Source organism: Melanostigma gelatinosum, assembly GCF_949748355.1.
Source record: "Melanostigma gelatinosum genome assembly, chromosome: 23".
Classification (NCBI taxonomy): Eukaryota; Metazoa; Chordata; class Actinopteri; order Perciformes; family Zoarcidae; genus Melanostigma; species Melanostigma gelatinosum.
In genome coordinates, this window is record NC_136656.1 from 6458869 (window position 1) to 6478211 (window position 19343).

Below are 19343 nucleotides of genomic sequence, written 5' to 3' on the forward strand. Positions count from 1 at the left end.
ACCAATGAAAACTCCACACACTAGAGATTGTACCAGAAATTAGCAGCAAAGCTATTTCATCACCCACAGCCGGCAGAGAAGAAATAAAGGAGCCCAACTTCTGATATCACCAAGCAGCCAGAACAACAGAGCCAATGGTCACATGTGTCGGCACACGCAGGAAATGTAGGAACTTACCGTGGTGAAGTTAGGCAGTCAGTTCTAAGAAGCGACATCAAAACATTGGATGATCCCACATCTGGCTTGAAATGGAGTCTCCTCTGCGCCCGGAGCAGATATTACAAACCGTCAGGGTACAGTAGCGTAATCAAAGTGTTAACAGTCAGGCTTCCTCGTCAAATGCTATCGTAGTAACAGCAAGTGTTACTGCACTGGTGTTTGCAGCAGAGCTGGCAAGTGATCAGTGTGGCAGCACCTGAAAAGAAGCAAAGGGTGCGTTAGATATATGCACCAGCAGCTGGAGTATGGCATGTGAGTGTGAGCGGCACACACGAGTTGTTTGCCTGAACTTCAACAGGTTGCAGCGCCATAAAACATTGACATGAATGTATTCGTAAAGATTGGTGTGATACATTGTTGATATTTCTTGCCACATTTTCTCTGAGTCTAATCCACTGCACGTCCACGCTGTTTCTTTCCCAGAGGTGCCTTAATATTGCAACAATTTCTTACAAATATTGCTTAAGTACTTTGAGAATTGACCCCTTGCGCTTTGAAAAAGTTGTTTGCTGATGATGTTGGCAGTCTAGAAGATTTGCCTCGAGTACTTTTTTGTCCTCGTGTGCTCGTGTGGTATTTTGATGTCACGGCCTTTAAAAGCTCATTGAGACGTTGTGTGCTGTACAATGTGAGCTCAATCAGGCTAAACTGCACTGAAACTACCAGCTCCGAGTTGAAAAGAAGTGACGCAACCTCCGCTTTTGGGCCGCCGGCTCGGCGTTTACTGCGCTGATTTCATTCATTCCCCGCCGGCCTCGCCGCCCTCTGTCCCTGCTGCAATTTCACCATCTTAACCCGGACTGACCCCGAGCAACACCACACAAGAACACACAGGAACCCAGGTACGCACACACACACACACACACACACACACACACACAGCTCTTTGTTCAGTCTCCCTCTGATCCGTCTTTCTTCCTCTCTCTCCCGCTTTCAAAGCACACACACACACACACACGGTGCGCATACAAACAGAGCATCTTGACCCGAGGCATTCTCTCTGTCTTGAGTTTGGGTTGTGACTCTCGGTGATACACGTCCTCCCCATCTGGCCGGTTGAATCTTTAATGGCGCGTTCCACTCGTCCGTCTCTGTGGTGAATGAAGGGTTTTATGCAGAGGAGGCCACAGAATGAAGTCCCATTCAGACTTGTCAGAGACAGCTGTCTTTCGTCCCTTTAGTCTTTAGTTTTAGTTTCCAGGACCGGGGAGCTACGAGCGGCAGCCTCGGGTTCTTTGATCGGGGACAAGTCCCCGCTTATGACAGTTCTGGGTTGTCTGGGCCGTCTCCGGAGAACCGTTGTTTATTTTTACGAGGTGGTACACCTAGATATATACATATATATGTGTGTGTGAGGATACGTCTTTCTTTATGAGCAGGAATCAATTGCAGCGAGTGTTTTACAAAGGGCACGGCTGAACACATGACAGGTGGCAGTGCAGGGTTGCTAGATACACACACACACACACACACACCTGGGCGAGGGGGGGCTTTTTCTCTAACCTGTCGAAGCAATAAAGCCGGTTTCCATGGCGATCACAGGGGTTGGCATGGCGACGGTGTCATTGACCCGGAGATTAAGCATGACAATGAGCCACGACTGCTCTTCTGCTCTCCGACGGTCTCAAATTCCCTCGTGTAAAAACAAAAAAACCACTAAAACTTGATAAATGCCTCGAGGACGGGTATCGGCAAACAGCGCGCCGACGCTCCTCCGGTTCTTCTGCTTTTCTTCTCTCTCCGTGTCGCAGGTTTTCCGCGTGTAAGAGGATCGTAGAGGATACTTGTTTTCTCTCTGCCTCTCCTCCATTCATCTCGCATGACGTAAGACCTCTCATCTTCAGGGGAAGTTGATATTCAAAGCCAATAGTCAGTGCCTAGAATTGAACAAAAGACGGACTTATTGGAATGTGGAACTTGCCTGTGTTCTTGAAAATTGCTGCTGTTCAAATAGTGTCATTTGGCAAGTCTGAAGCTTTGTTGCAAATCCATACAGCTCACTTATTTGAACTTTTCAAGTGTGCTGTCGACGGACACAATAAAATTCACAAATGAAATCGAGGAATAAATCAGGAGGTGTGTGCTGGTGAGACAGCTCCTGATCTTGAAAACATAAAAAGGAAAATGAGTATTGATTCGACGCAAAAACATTTGAATGTTATTTTTCATCAATAAATCTTGTGAAATGACAGAAACCGTCATCTCTTCATACCCAATACTTGTTTGACTTCCTACAGCTCCAATCCCATCTGTTCCCACCGAAGATGTAAATATTTAAGAGCAATTATGTAAAATACTTTTCTGACAATCATAAAATAGATAGAATTGACCAGCCTTTTTCTTGCAGAGCGCTTTGATTTCTTGTACTGCAAAAACAGTATAAATGACAGCACACCGTGTGCTATAATATCAGTTTGTAGTGTGTTTTTTGGCTCACTGCTCCGCGAGTGAGCGCGCATGTCTCTGAAACTTCAATATTTCTCTGTTCAGATCATCGGTTTCTTTTTAGAGGCGTTCCTCCCTCCGCACTGCCAAAGCTTACGCAGCAAATATGGGAACAGTTGACAGTGTGCTCCCTTGATTGATTGACCCTGTGAGTGTTTGATTTGTTGATTCATACTGGAGCTGTGTACAACATCTGAGACGCCTCTCCCAACCGGCTCATCAGATAAAGTGCACTTAGCCAGAGTATAAAACCCCCTTCCACGGATGAAAACCCAGCGGGGGGGGAGGCCCAGTGCCTCCATCCTCTACTGACACATCACTACAGCACCGTGAGTCACAGAGGGTGGATGAGGTGACCCGATGGGTCAGCACTACATCCCACATTAAATACAGCGAATCCTGTACCATCTGCTGAACCTCTCCCTGAAACAGCAAAATGCAAGCAGGCACGTTAGCATGCCTGGCTAACTCGTTTACTGCTAAAAGCAGTAACTTAACCCAAGAGGCTCTGTGACAAAGACGACGCATTACAAGCTGTGCCAGCGCTTTGAAATGGTGTTCGCTTCCTGTATCGTTGGCGTAAGAATGTCTTGTTTGTTGGTTTCACATTTCCGGTGAGAAAAGCTAAAAATGAAACTTGTCTTTCAGCATTTTGGAGAGCAAACGCAATTGTGTCCTTTTGTTACTCTGAGCTAAATGGTGCACCTGTCAGTTTGGGTTTGAATGCAGCTCATGACCGCTCCTGTCAGTCACAGCGGAAGATAGCGAGCAGCCTGCCCTAATTATCTATTCGGCTCTTTGTTTTGGCAGGAAGGGAACGTAGGGAGTTACACACAAGAGGGAATCCCTTTCCTTTCTTCCTCTATTTTGTACTTTCTGTCTCACAGATAGCTTGGCTCATGTTCTGTACTTAAAGTAGCACGATTTTTCTTACGAGTCTTCTTGCTTTGTTGCATGCACTTGAATATTCCAGTCCTTTTGATATTCAGGCTATTAAAAAAAACATTGTTTTTCACCGTTTTGTGCAGGATACATGCATTTCATGTGTTGTTCCACTGCATAAGTGGGTCGGCGTAATGTTTTATACAATGCCAATGATGGGTTTGGATACAAAATGCAAGGCCCAACCTTGAAAATTACACCTCCTCCTCCAAAACAACTGATACTGTACATGTAAAACTATCTTCCATATCCCCAAATAGCTGCAAAAAAGAACCTTCGGTATCAAATGTGGGCAACAAGGCCACAAAGCTGCATGTAAAACCAATCCGCCACCGGGCATTGGTGGGTTTTGAGAGTGTGCTTTCCTGCAGACCGTGCCACATGCCATCATCTGATTCCGCTTGTTCTCTGCATCTGTTCCCGTTGCGAATGCCAAGGGAGCGAGGAGCCCAACATGCAATGGCTTTGAAGCGTCATTGCCCCGAGCGCACCAACGTAGTTTTCCTGCTCATCGGAGCTCACAGTCATTTGGCTTGTCCCTCACTCGCTCCGCGTCTTCGCCCCCGAGACTTTCGACTGCATGTGAATTACGACACATGGAGTAAAGATCAGCTGGTCATGGAGCGGACGATTTACAGTGATTTCTTTTTGATGTCTTTTTTGCCCTCGTTCTCTTTGAATGTGACCGATGGAGCACATCAGGGATCGAGCCAAGAAACGGCCCTGATCATATCCTGAGGTACCCGTCACTCAGAAGCATGGGGGAGGAAGGGAGACTCATTGGAGCTTGCAGTAGATACGCCATGTGGAGTGGGAGATAATAGTGGGATGAAAAGGCCACGATTTCATTTGATGATGTCTCATCATGCAGCTGAGTGTTCTAGTTCTCTGGCTGAGACGATATGGAGAGCGATTGCCGGTATTAGCTTTGGCGAATAAGACTGATGACGATGGTGTCGGCGCCCCGTGACGAAAATAACATTAACTTGGAGTACAGAAGCACAATTAAATCAAATTCCACGCTCTTTGACTCTCACAAATCGACATTGCTCACTTTAATTAATGCATTCATTTCCTTTTCATTTAAAACAGTCCCATCTGTTCTATAAAGAAAGCAAATCTGCTCATTCCCTGAATACTGCTGATTACTGAGCATTAGGGAAATTTGGCCGCGCGCTGTGTATTTTATACGACAGCGTGTAATCCAAATATTTGCAGAGAAGCAGCAGAACAAATCTGCTTTTTCTTACAACAAAGAATTATTCAGCAGGGGTTGGGATTGAACCTCCGCGTTTTAGAGGTAATTATTAATCGATCATATATATACTCATTCATATCATACTTTTGAATGATACAAAACTACGACAACGAACACAAATCAGTTTGTGTCTTCCTTTGAAAATGTGCCTGTTGCTTTGTCACTCGTAGTTTGAGAATGCAGTTTTCTGTCTTTTACATCTCGTCATGTTGTGATATTTGTGCGACAGTGTGTGTCGTGTGGTGGGGCAGGTGGCATTTTCACTGAACAACCACAGTCTTTATCTGGCTTGAGCATGAATGTTATTTAACACTTGAACGTTAATGTCTCTCTGTGGGAAGAGGGGTCCGACACTTTCATATTTAAATAGAACACCGTACATATGAGGCTGTAAAGCAATTTCCATCCAAGAGAGAGCCGTCAGTGGTGCACACAGAGTGGGGAATCGTGGTGGCAGTTACGACCCTGATGTCACTATTTGGCTGGTGGATGTCCCGACTGCACCACAGTTGCGCCTGTGGCTCTGAAATTGCTTTAAATAAGTCACACTGTGTGCGTCATTGACTCTGGAATTCACCCTGCGCCACTGGCCAAAACAAAAAAAGAAAAAAGAGCCCTAAAACAGTGTGAAGGAACATGATTATACACATCAGCTGTCTCCCTCTTTCTCATCTTCCTTTCCTTCCTCCCCCCCCCCCCCTTCAGGGTCTGGTGGGAGAAAAGTACGGCAGCATCCGAGTGCCGGGGGAGGTGGAATCAGCCGAGTTCGAGATGATCTTGGATGCAGCGGTGGAGGCGGGGCTGGACACACACATCTTGGAAGAGTGGTACTGCAGGGATGAAAACTCTGTGCCACCCGCATACTACCTCAAACCCAAAGCCCAAATGCTGAAGAACTACCAGAACTCTGTGAGTCCGGCTAACATGATACATGAAAAGGGATGTGTGTTCCTGATTATTATTTCACCCACATGGATGTTGAACCGTTTTTTTCAGTGCCGATAATGGATTCTTGTCCTTGGGATCAGTGCTTCATGAATAAAATGATCCTTGAGGAACGTATTTTATATGCACATACAGAAAAGAAAAGCAACTTTGTGTTCAGCTCGAGCGCAAAGTAGTTTGGTCTCAGGCAGCTCGAAATTACCACATCAAAGTTAATTTATACAAAACAGTTTCAACCTTCATATCTCTAGAGAGATGACAGAATATCTGGATGAGTTTCGTTTCACACTTGTATAGCCTTGACACTTGTATAGTACTTGAATAGCCACGTTCCCTCGGTTCCCACTTAAGCTGCGGAGTCAGACTGTCCCTCTTCCCTGCTCTCCGTCCTGCCTAGATGGAGTCCAGCAGCGCAGTCAAGACCAAGAATGACAAAGCCTGGAGGAACGTGTCGGAGGAGATCAAGAGGATCTTCCGAACGGCGGTGCTGCAGCTTCAGGAGAAGGGGACCATGAAGAGCGCTCAGGCCAAGAAGTTCCTTTGCTCTGGTTAGTTTCAGGTCGACTTCTTCTTGCTTTTTTCATCTTCATCTGTCACGTCTTTTGAAAAAGAGAAAGAAAAAAAGATGATTTCTTTCAAAATATACCATTAATTCTTTCGGAGGATAGAAATCACGCAGCAAAGGTCATATATTTCATGAGTGAGGCCGCTGCGTAGATCCTCATCTTGTCACTAAATTGGTAACGAGAGATGAGATGCAATCAGGATCTGTCGGACTCAGCTCAGCAGACGACGGTGATTGATCGATCGGCCCGATTTTATGTTCACCTCTCGGTCATTAATCCAAACAGTGTTTTGCGAATGACAGTTGAAAACCCCTTTTTATTCATGTTTTTTTATTGTTGTCGTGCAATCATGTCAGTGGTTATCAGGCTGATTATTGAGGAACAAAACCACCATTTTCCATTCATTGTGCTTCTTGAAAATTCTTATTTAAGATCAAACATCAAAACAGAGAATAGAGTAAGAAAACAAAAGGTATCTTCAGGTTTTGATACCTCTGCTGGCGTAAAAGCTAAAAGTGTGACATTTCAACGATTCCTCCCACTGTTTACTTTCACTCTGCGAGGTTTGATTGCTCCCGTCTGTAACAGACTCCACAGAGGAATCACACAGTTATTACTGAATTGTTTGGACAGCGTTGAATTCATCTTTCATCTCTTTTTCTCAGACGGTCACTGTGGTGGATGATCTCTCAGCAATATTCCATCTGAGTCCAATGACAGGTCTATCAGAACAGGCCTGGCCCTGTTCTGATAGAGCAGGCACAAGATGTAGCGTTTTTTTTCATGGAAGGAAATAAAGAATAAGCTCATTGAAGAATTGCAAGTTTTATAATTTCACATGAAAAAGGAAGCCCCTCCTTTGTGTCAGGAAACTGCACTTTTTATACACTCTAATTGGGCTTTCAGCAGCGCTTTGAGGAAGTTGTGCCGTCTCCTGGAACTTTCCTTTTGTAACTTTTCTCGCTCCCACCTAATTAGTAAGCTACCATGTGAGCTGAACTACACAGGAGATGCTGGCGGAATTTCAGTCAGCCGGCTCTTTGTTGTTGTTGGGGAGCCGGTGATACAGTTCAGCAGTGCTGGCTTATGTGAGTTTATCAGCTTTGATTCCTCTAAGATAAGGCTCAAGAGAAAACGATCTAATCGGAGGCTAAAGGCTTCCAAAGTCCATTCGGCTCTGCTCCTGAAAGAAATCGAAATCTTACATCTGTAAGACGTTTATCTTTGAAAGTTATACATCATAAACCAGAGGTGGTCCTTATCGGCCATTAAGTCAAAACACAACGCTGAGTTTTCAAACGTTATTACAGATGGAGAAGTCGAGGACGACGTCTTAAGTTGTATTTCTCTCTTATTTCAGCCTTGGAGGACGAATTAGACTTTGCCCTTGGGAAACAAACGCCTGCCTTTCTCAGGAAATGCGTCTGCTACATTCGCAAGATCGCCAACTTCGACCGCTTCGCCAAAATCCCTGACATGACCCGCTACATGGACATCGTGGTCGGCGGCGATCGCGTCATGCGCAACCAGGAATCCTACGAACGCCTTCTGAAGATACGGGACGAGTTCATCCCCACAGTCGTCGCCGCCTCCAACCTCCGGGTCTACTCTTCGGTCACCCACTGCGACATGAAGTTGGGCTACTCCCAAGAAGTGGAGAGCAACTATGTGGAGGGTCTGTGTAAACAGTTCTACGAGGACATAGTGGATATCATTCAAGCCACCGTCCAGCAGAACTTGGGCACGGAGACGGACCCGCTGTACGACGAGATCCTGCAGCACCTGTCGCTCTGTAAAAGCTACGCCGAACTCTACCAGTTCAAGACCGAGTCGTTGGATTACATACAAGAGTACCTTCTGCCCTCCAAGGGGAGCAGAATGAGCCCTCTGGTGGTGTACGGGGGACCTTGCACTGGGAAGACACTGCTGCTGTCCGAGGTGGCCAAACAGGTGAGACATGACGGGCAGAATGTTTTGGAAACGATGGTGTTATCTTTCTCCTTTTCGTGTGATCCCCCGGCCCTCCTTCTCCCTCACTTCATGCCGGCTCTCGCAGTGCGTTCACGCTTGCGCTCCTCTTGTCTGTCTGATCTGAGCATGTGTCCATCTTTGTACCGCGGAGTATGAGGGGGCGTGCAACTGTTCATCTTTTCTCATCAAACGCTCGCTTTGACCATCTGCGCGTCTGCCAAAAGACAGCACACTGCCGTGCACACGTCTATGGTTTCCTGTCGGGCCGTGCGATCGTGTGCACTGTGCATCCACATATGACTTCACGGGTTTGCTTTGCTTTGTGTGTGAGCATCTGTAAATATTTCTGCCAAGCATGTGTACATTTGTTTCTCAAAGCAAATGTGCCGTGCGTTGTGTAGATCTGTGTTTTCTGTTCGGTCTCTGGCTTTTGTGTGTGCCATCTGGCTGCCCGGGTACATTAGGATCACGCCGTAGCCAAGATCACACGGCCCCAAACCCGCAGATCTACCGCTGCTGTCCAAACCCTTTGTGATAAACGTCACATTGACACATTCATGTCATCCAGGTTCATTAAATGTTACAAGGTACAATAACAGCAATGCAGCAACGATCAAAGCCTCCAGTGTTAAAGATGACCACGTGGCCGTACGGATGAAAGTAGAAACAACACAGAATGTACAGACGCACTCTCATAAAGCCGAGCTTAGTGATCGAGGAGGTGTGTTAGAGAACACGGACAAGGATTAAGTAACAGGACCATGTGTCTAGTTTCTAGTTGTCAGGGGAGTTAAACCTCCTTTTTTTTAGAGCCTGTCCTGATTTTCGTGCCTTAAACTTCTTTGTTCTTTCTCGTTTTTAATACCAGGTGGATCTTTCAAAAGCATCCTTTTAACCATTTTGGCAGTCAATCTATTTCCTCAAGTATAAACGAGTTTTTGTAAACAAAAAAGGGATCAAAAATCATCAGAAAGGTTTTTAGGAATGCACAAAAAGCTAGATATCAGTTCTGTCCGTCATTTGTTTAATTGACTGGTAATTAGAAATAAATTGTCTGTTTCGGCTCGAATAAATAAATACGATTTTCATTGAAATTATGCAAACGATTGTATCACATTTTGTACTACCACACATATTACTGCCCACACAGATTCACCTCCTGATTTATCATACAACCCTATTACACCAATACAGTCTGTGACTGGTCTCTCCAATTTTACATGTGAAACTGCACTGACTACTTTAGTCCCAAAAAAAAGAGAAAAAAGGACCTAAATCATAAAATACTTGCTTCCAGAACCAGAAGATGTAGTTTAGATGTTGGATGTTGATAACACAGCTTTACTATGATAATTGTAGTTTTCTGCAGTTGGCTGAAGTTTCTCACCAGCATATCGTCCTGTGTGTTAATCCCCAGCCAGTTAGTTGCAGCAAGTTCAGACAGAAAGAACAATAGTTTGAAAGCCTTGGTGTTTGAAGGAGAAAGGGACGTTATTAGATTTGGGTGAGACTAAAAGAGGCGATGTGCTGTCCAAACAATTCCACGGGTGAAGTGGTCTGGGGCCACTGCGCCATAAACTGTGTGCTTGAGTCCACAGATTGTAATTCACACCAACCTGTTTGTTTTATCTTCTCACTTTTGAGCTCAGACCATACCAGATCCTTCATGTAATGCAATAAATACCATCCACAGCCTTATGTGAAGCAGATATGTGTAAACTCAGAAGCAAAGACACAGAGTCATCCTTATTAATCTTTTATGTCGTAGTACAGGTAATATTGTGTCCTGTTTTTGTTTTTAGTATTTAAGAAACGCCTGTTGTAATATGTACATATCGTGTCATCGGGCAGAAAAAAGTGTACAAATATTGTTAACTTTAATTTGTGCGCATAACCTGTGAACCTTCAATCTACATTACTAACTACAAACAATGGCTATAAAAATATACCAATTTATGAAAGTCAATCAGGCTGACTAATTGTATTTCAGTTATATAAATTCAGCCACACACACAGATAATTGCAAATGATCTACTTACAGATTCTGTGTCGCTCTCTCTTTCTTCCCCCGTCTCTCACGCATACAAACAGCTGAATGTGGAGCAGGCATCATCACTATTGCCCTAAATGTGTCAAAAAACCATCTTAATGTCTCCCCAAATCTCAGCTGGTACCATTTAATGAATTCATGAACGGAATTATAATGTCAACGAAGCCTAAACAAATGGGAGTAGTGCTCATTCATCGAATGTTTCTCATGATTGAAGAAATTATTAATTTATGAATTAAATCTATGTAAGAATTACTTTGAGAGCATCTGAGGCCAACATTACTGAGATTTGCACATTTTTAAATGTCTAACAACAGAAATGTTCAGCACACACACTGTCATAAGGTAAAATGTATGAAACCTCTCTTCCTTGCGGTGCTAATCAGCCCTGCCTCGTACTGTTAGAACAACAATTACTTCGGCCCCTCGAGCTTCACTGTAGAGCTTTGATCATTCTAGTTGTTTGACCAAACCGAGCAAAATACAAGTACAGTTTACTCACAGTCAATTTTAACAAATGTCTGAAAATGTTCTCTATTTTTTATTTCTATTTTTCAGATTCCCAGTTTATAGTCTTATGTAACAATCATATGTGCTATTCTAATGTGGACTATTTAAAGCAATTTTAACAAAAAATTGCACTCTACATATTCTAAAAATCATCTCTGAATGCTTTTTTTTTCAGGCCTACACATGGCTGCAGCAAGAGATGGGCCCTGAAACCGACCCAGTTGTTATTGTCCGTTTTATTGGCTCCAGCCTGCTCTCCACAGACCTACGCACTCTCCTCCAGAGCATATGTGAACAGATTGCAATAAACTACCGCTGCCTGATTCACTTTTTGCCTAACAAGATCCAGGAGATGAAGGAGCTTCTGATCAACCTTCTAGGGGAATCTTCATTCCACCGGCCTTTGGTCATTGTCCTGGATGCCCTGGAGCAGCTCACCGATGCGGACGAAGTTCGCAAGCTGTGGTGGCTCCCCATACATCTGCCTCGGACAGTCCGCATTGTAGTCTCAACGTTGCCCAATAAACACGGCATCCTGCAGAAACTTCGACAGCTCATCCATGATGAGGGGTATTATGTGGAATTAATCCAGAGGGACCGCAAGGTCTGCAGCCAAACATTAAAACAGCAGTTGCTTGGGGTGAAGAGAAAGGTCACCTCAGGCCAACAGATATATGTCAATGAGGCACTTGCCAAGTGTACATTGCCAATGTTTGTCAACCTCATCTACAGAGAAGTAGTTCATTGGAGGTCTCACAAAGATGTGGACGACAGGTCCCTGTGCTCCACAGTGCACGAAAGCATAGAACAGCTCTTTTACTCAGTGGAGAACAAGTTGGGACAACGATTTGTCTTCCGAGCATTAGGGTACATCACCATGGCCAAAGCTGGGCTAACTGAGGTCGAGCTGGAAGACATTCTGTCCCTTGATAATATAGTTCTTGGTGATGTCATTGTGGCAACTTACCTCAAAAACCCCTTGAGGATCTCTTATGATTTGGTTGCAAGGCTTAAAGAGGAGCTGGATGGTTATCTGGTGGAACGTCAGGTACGTAACGTCACCTTGATGGTTTGGGCCAACAGACACCTGCATCTCATTGCCCAGAAGTTGTATCTCAGCAACGAGGAGGACGTCCATCAAATGCACAGCCTCCTAGCTGAGTACTTCCTGGGGGCATGGTCAGGAGGCAGGAAGAAGATCTTCACTTACGATAACAACCACTTCACTTCCCTGAATATATCTCATCACAAAAACCCCCACCAGTCCCATGAGAAAACGTCCTCTGACAAGTACTCCTATGACAGACAGACTCCAGAGCAGCCTTGGGTGTTCCAGTGCAATCTTTTGGAGCCGGACATTTTCTTTGTCAACCATAGGAAGATGACAGAGCTGGTGTACCACCTTACCAGGAGTGGGCGCACTGATGACCTCATGTTTGGTGTTATCATGAACTTCAGCTGGCTGTACACAATGATCAAGATTGGCCAGTTTGAAAAGGCTGTAACAGACATTGACCTAGCTTACAGCTACACCCAAGAGAAAGAACTGAAGTTCCTGGCCACCACTCTCCGTAGCATCAAAGTAAAAGTGCTGAAAAACCCAGCGTCACTGTCTGCAGAACTGCAGCAAAGGCTTCTGCCGGTTGTCACCTCCCTCCCCAAACTCAGACACCTCCTTCTGGAGTGTGACAAAGATGGGCCGAAGTACTGCTCCATTGTGCCTCTCCACTCCTCTATGGATGTCACCTACAGTCCAGAGAGGCTTCCTCTGTGCTCTAGCTACATGCAGATTGTGGAGATCGTGCCCACTCTAGCCCCAAACATAGTCCTTGTAGCCCTCGAAGATGGGTCTGTCAGCACCTGGGATGTCGAGAGTAGACAACTTCAAAGACAGATCGACACAGCCAAATCCGTTGTGCTTGGAATCAGGCTAACCACTGATGAAAAGTATCTGGTCGTGGCCACAACCAAAAACACATTGCTCATCTATGATAATCATAAGTCCTGCCTTTTATCTGAGGTTGAAATCAAGGGGTCCAAGCAAGGTGGTGTCACTGGTGGAGTGGCCTTTATCAATGGTTTTACTTTGTCCACCCACCATGCTTTGGCTTGGCTTGAGGCTAGTAAAGAAGTCAACGTTATTGACCTACTCTACGGTTGGCCTCTCTACCAGTTTCATTGCTGGTATGAGGTGACTTGTGTCCAGTGCTCTCCAGATGGCATGTACGCCTTCTGTGGCCAGTACCTCAACACTGCATCCATCTTTCATCTGGGAAATGGGGACAAGTTGGCCACTGTGACCTCTGAGTTTTCTGGGGGATTCGTAAAGTCCATTCTAATTCTGGACACCCTTAGCCAAATGGTGATGGTTGACAATGAAGGCAGTTTGTCAGTATGGAACACCAAAGAGATCACCAACCCACGTCTGATGGAGGATTACGATTGTAGAGGGGATGACAGTGAAGTGGTGGGCATAGAGTTATCTGAAGACCAGCGCTCCATTCTTATTTGTAAGGCCAGAAGTATCGAGGTTCTGGACACAAAAGTATGGAAAATGGTAGAGAAGTTCAAAGCCAAACGCACTGAACGCTTTGTGGCTGCTGTTCTCTCCAAGAATGGACAAAGCATTGTGGCCTCCATGGAGAACACCTCCTCCATCTTTGTCTGGAGGAGGGACAGTGGACAGTGCATGGCTAGCCTGATTGAGATCTCAGGGGCTATCGTCAAACTCATTAAATCAACCCACCACAACCTGCTCCTTTCTGTTGCCAGCAGTGGCGTGCTGTCTGTTTGGGACATTGATATCATCACCGCCATGTCTAATATTGACAAAACAGGCAAGAAGATCCAGACCTTGCAGCTGTCCGGCAGAGAGGATTATGTGTTTACCATGGACGGTTCGGAAGCTGTCCACAAGTGGAACTTCGGCACTGGCTTTATTGAAACAGTCTTTAAGCACGAGGGCATAGTGGAGAACTGTGTCCTAACGTCCTCAGGGGATCTCATGGTGACATCAGATGACAAGTCCAGTCAGTACATCTGGCAAACCACCACTGGAGAAAACATCTTTCGCATCAATGGACAGAAAATATCACAGCTGCTAATCACCCACAATGACCAATTTGTGGTGTCTCTCTGCGAGCAGAACGCCTCCAGAGTGTGGAGGCTGGGGACTGGGCACAAAGTGTGCAACATTTTGGTCACCCTCCAGAATGCACTGATCACCACAGCAAATACGTTCCTTGTGGGAAGCTCCAAAAACAAGCTCCTCGCTGTCAGCCTGTGGTCAGGCAGCGTATCCAAGAAGTTTGTCTGTGACGATGGCATTACTATTGTCAACTTCAAGCTCATTCCTGACTGCCCTGACTGTGTGGTGTTCATCACATCCACAGAGACCGTCTTCATCTGGAATGTGGCAGATGAGTCAGTTTGCAGGCGAGTCCAGCTGCCAACCAATTTCCTCAAAAATCTCGAGGACTTCCAGATCTCGCCCAATGGAAAAGTAGGAATTGTGTCCAAAGGTGATGATAATATTAATGTCCTGGATCTTCACAGCGGGAAGCTGAGGCTTGTCCATGCTGCTGGTATAATTTGGCGTCAGAAATTATCAAGAGATGGACGTTATCTAGTGTATGTCTGTTTCCGGAGCTGCGATGAAGACGATGAGGCCGGTGTAGTGTCCAATCTGATCGTGATGCGCCTTGCTGATGGCAAGAGCATCGGCACATGCTCCCTGTACAAGACGCCCACTTGCCTGTCTCTCTCTCAGCGAGCACTAAACATCATCATTGGCTTCGAGGACGGCAGCATCGGCACATACACAGTAGTGGATCGTGTGGATGCTGCCCTCAAGATAAAGATAGCCACCTCCAACAGCCGACAGATTGTCAACAATGCCTCGCAAAAGGTGCGGCCCAAATGTGGCAACCATTCCTTTAAGACCGTTGCCGACTGCACTTGGAGGGAGTCAACCGAGGTCTTCTCCAGGGACAGCCCTATCAACGTGTCTGACTCTGGTGAGGGCGAGTCGACCACACCTACAAAAAAGACTGAATTGCTGCAGTGATAGGTGGAGATCAGAGTAGCAGGTGGAGTTAGGCGAGGCGGGTGGGGAGAGGTGACAAAGTTTTGAATCTCTGGGGTTGCAGTTGATTCTTGTTTACAGCCACGTGATTCAGCTGCAGATGTCAGCCCTCTGGGTAGTTAATGGGCTGACCGTTTAAACGCTGCACTCAAATTATGTATGACTTACTTCCAACTTATGATACAGATTCTCTTTGTTTTACACACGAAGACTGTTAGAAAAACACTGTTTTTGAAAAGAAGAGAAATGTAAATTCTGTGAGTATTAGTTTGCCATTATGTGTCCTTTTGCATTTGAAGAACAAAGTTATTATTCAAATGTCTTGGTCAAACATTTTCAAAGCCATTCCAGTGATCTTAGCCACTTTCATTGTACACTATCTTTTATTTACATTGTGCACATTAAGCCATAATGTCGAAGAGTAGATTTATGTTTGTATCAACATCAGTCGGTACTGTAGAAAAAAAGGAAGAACTATGAACATATGTACATATCCCTTTATGGCTGCTGCAATTTGTGCAACTCCTTAAAAATGTTATGTTGTGCTTAATGCAATCAAAGTGAGTGCCTGGAATTGAAATGTTCTTTATGTGCAGATTACAAGATTCACGAAAATGCAGGGAATTTGTAAACACAGTACACACACACAGTTACACAATACTTGCATTGATGTTAAATCTAAACAATCAGTGTACCGAAATCCAGTCAACACCACGAGAGATCAATGGCATTGCTCTTCGCAGTGACAGTTGTAGAAATTTCTTGGAGCAGTTCACGGAGATTTGGTGTGAATTTACCTGCAGTTCCATCCGTCTGTGTGCTGTTTGTTTTAAGGGGAAACACCACTATTGAGCATACAGTGTAGCATAGCACCATACACTTTCACGCCTTAACCAGTGTAATTGCTTTAGGTTTCGTGGAGTTTGTTCAAATGTGTCAGTAGAATAAAGGTTAATAAAGTGATTAGCCCAATGTTTCACTGAAACAACTTGCTCATGTGAATATATTTAGCGGTTTAGAGAGTAGATGGAAGCACTTTATCAGTGGTTTGTGAGAAATTATTATATTTATTTACATGAAACATTGTGTAAATTGTTTAACGTGATCTAGAGTTGTCTTAAAATAGGTACTGGATATGCCTTCAAAAATACACAAGGCCACCCTGGTACTTATGGTCTACAGTTAACTCACTCGAAATGCTACAGTCTCTTTCTATATATATATATATATATATATATATATATATATATATTTGCCTGGTATCAATACAAAATTAAAGATGCTGTCATCTTAACACCTGACCGCAAAGGACCTTTGGAAATACATGGGATCAAATAAAGGCCAATAAGGTTTTGTGCTTGTGAAATGATGTTTAGAAATAATTCCAAGATCTTCGGTTGTGTATCAGCTTTTGTAAACCTGTGAGAGAAAATAAACTTTGCATGGAAAATTCAATCTTGTGAATGTGTAGGGGGGAAAAAGTAGTGAGAGAAATAATTTGAGACTGTCTGGTTTAAAGTGTTCAAAGCAGAAAACTGTTCGATGAATCCACATTGAAGTTACCAGTATAAAACTTTCACATGACCAAAACACTTTTTTCTTTTTGTACGTTTACTTGTACTTTCTGCTTCACATCTGTACCCAGATCACACAAGAGCTGTTCAATGTGAGTCTTTTGAGTTACCTCACTGTCGATATTATTTTTGCACAAATTTGATTGAGACATTATTATTATTTCTACAAAATAAAAATGGTTTTCCTTACATATTCACAGTGGTTACACGGGTGATATCTCTCAATCTTTTTGACCCTTATGTGAGCCCATAGAAATGTGACTGTGGTAAACATCATGACAGGCTGAAATAGAAGCTGTTTAGATCTGGTGTGCTGACAATCTGCTGACAAAGAGTACCTTGCAGGTACCGTGATTGCTTTTTTAAGCATGTCTGTAATAACCCAAAACGCTCGGCAAGGCATGATTGAAAACCACACACTTACACTTTGACGTGTACTTTTCAAGGGCTATTCCATCTTATTGTTTGTTTACTAGTTTTGAACTGTTGAGATGATGGCCCTTGGATAATTTCAAACCGGGTAGCAGCATCAAGCTTTAAACGTTTTATTTCCCGACAACTTAATTTTTTAATTGGAAAAAAAAAAAAAGATATTAGTAATTGCCAAAGTCCCAAATGTAGTTTGTGTTTCTTTTGACTGTCTCATTTGTTTTCTGAGGCTTGTACTGTAATGATAGTGTTAACAAATTGTTTCAGTGTTCTACTGTGATTATGTTTCAAAAATATATTGGAATGCCAGTTTCAGAGTATATTTGAATGTGTCCATATGGAAGCCAGTTAACGGTATTATTGTATGTTAAGTAACTTGAATGACTTTTAATAACTTACATGTTTGCAACTCATAGTTGACACACTGGTATAATGAATGTTTCTATTGTATTCTTTGTATTGTCAGGACTGACTGTTTAGAGATTTATATTTTCATAAATGTTGTACTTACATTTTGTTACAGAGTTGTTTAACTGGAATTCAAACAGAAAAGAAACTTATGTCTGAAGCAATATGAAACTAGTGTGTATGCATCGTTTGTATGAAGCATTTTAACGTAATAAAATGGTTCACTTTTTGCCTCCACTCCACCGCCTCAGGCTTTTTCACTGTGAAAAAGGGACTGCGACAAGATCGCGCGTCTGCTTTTTAAGTTAAATCGCAGAGCATGCTGGGGGGGGGGGGGGGGGGGTTGTTTCCCAGAATCAGAAAACACTGACAGTGTTGACAGCCTCACACACACACACACACTCACAACAGAGCTGGAAAATGATTTGATAGGCCTGTAATTGCTCTTCTGCGCTTGATGCCGCATGCCAGACAAGCGTGGTGAATATTTCTCCAACACTGGCTGACATTGTCATTATAATTAGGCGATGCATGTGCACAGTGCACCTGTACTGTGCCCTGCGCCAATCACACACACACACACACACACACACACACACGCAAACTTGCAAGGCCAACACATCCAGGATCAAGCTGGGACTGGCCAATAAAACCCTGTTGTTTTGGGCAACCATTTTAATTTCCCAGTGGTGTCACTCGAAGCCAATCAGTGTGTGCGTGTGCGCGAGTGTGTCCGTGTGTGTCCTGTCTCCATGGCAACATCAGGTCCGTAGCGGTGACGGGATTGTAATGATGGTGAGCTCATGTCTGTTGGCTATTGGGGCTGCTTCCAGTCCTTATGACAACTAGGGCTTGACTATCGCGAGCACATTCCACCTGCAGCGCCACACAGGCATATAATTACACCACTTGTTTGTTGAACAGGAGGTCTCCACAGGTCATAGTGTGTGTGGATGTGTGTGTGTGTGTGTTGGTCCTACAGTTGGTACAGTTTGACATTGCCTCTTATTTACTGAGCCCTATAATAGCCTCTTCATTGTCAGCTGTGTTTACTCTTTATAAGCCAGGGCGCTCCTTTTGTCATCCTTGCATTATTTCTACTGTAACGTGTATTTTCAGTAATGGGGATGCCTATGAGTCACCCTTAGTTCTCCCGCTCCCACTCTCTGGCAGGCCAGATAAACCAGCCACGACGTCACATTTTTACCTTACGGGCAGCTGGAATTTAAGTCGAAGCAAAAAAATTTTTCCTAAATATGGGATGTTTGCACAGGGGGAAATCACACCAATTCTAGGCTGATCAAAGACGAAGCTTACGTGAGGTGAGTTACAACAAACCCAGTCCCTGAGAAGCAATCGTGGCTCATTTCATCCTTTTTATCTTCTATTCTTCCCCCACATTCCCCCCCCCCCCATTGCCTCAACACTAGACCCCAGTTTGGAGAGATAACTACACAACAAGCCCCGACCTAGTTCTTCTGAATCACGCTGAGGAGAGACGCCGATACATGAAGGCTTCTTTGCTCTGTATTTGGATTTCAGGTGAACAGCGGGAGCTGTTTGTCGGAGATAGAAGAGATCACAGCGTCCGCTCGCTGCTGAATTTGTTGTTTTTCTCACGTCAACGCTCAGGACAGAGGAGGAAATGAAACATGGTGAAGGCAACAGACAATGGAAGTTAAACTCTCTTGCACAAATGTTTAATCCAATGTGATGTTCTTTACTGATCAGTAAATCAATACAATGAAGTGCTTTTCTTTCTCTTTAGATTTTAGACAATGAGAGTATTTTAAAGGCAGTCGAGGAACGACTCAGTACTACATACCAAAGTCACTGCTGAAGCCCAACAATAAGGATATTCAGCAATGTTTGACATGAATCGACGTTATCGCCTTTTGGTATGAAGGATCATTAAAATGACAAAGATGGCGAGCATTAAGTC

General features: G+C 44.2%; 1 protein-coding gene across 1 annotated transcript in view; it reads left to right on the forward strand.

Annotated features, from left to right (window-relative positions):
• The window catches only part of nwd2 (NACHT and WD repeat domain containing 2), a gene marked incomplete at its 5' end in the record, with an annotated part of 36790 nt that extends 19149 nt beyond the window's left edge, over window positions 1-17641 (forward strand). Inside the window, 4 exons of the mRNA XM_079295686.1 lie at window positions 5570-5773; window positions 6207-6357; window positions 7736-8325; window positions 11082-17641. Coding sequence (XP_079151812.1) covers window positions 5570-5773; window positions 6207-6357; window positions 7736-8325; window positions 11082-14972 — 4836 coding nt within the window. The 3' untranslated portion in view covers window positions 14973-17641. The remainder of the gene's footprint in view (window positions 1-5569; window positions 5774-6206; window positions 6358-7735; window positions 8326-11081) is intronic.
• Between the last annotated feature and the right edge of the window lie 1702 nt (window positions 17642-19343).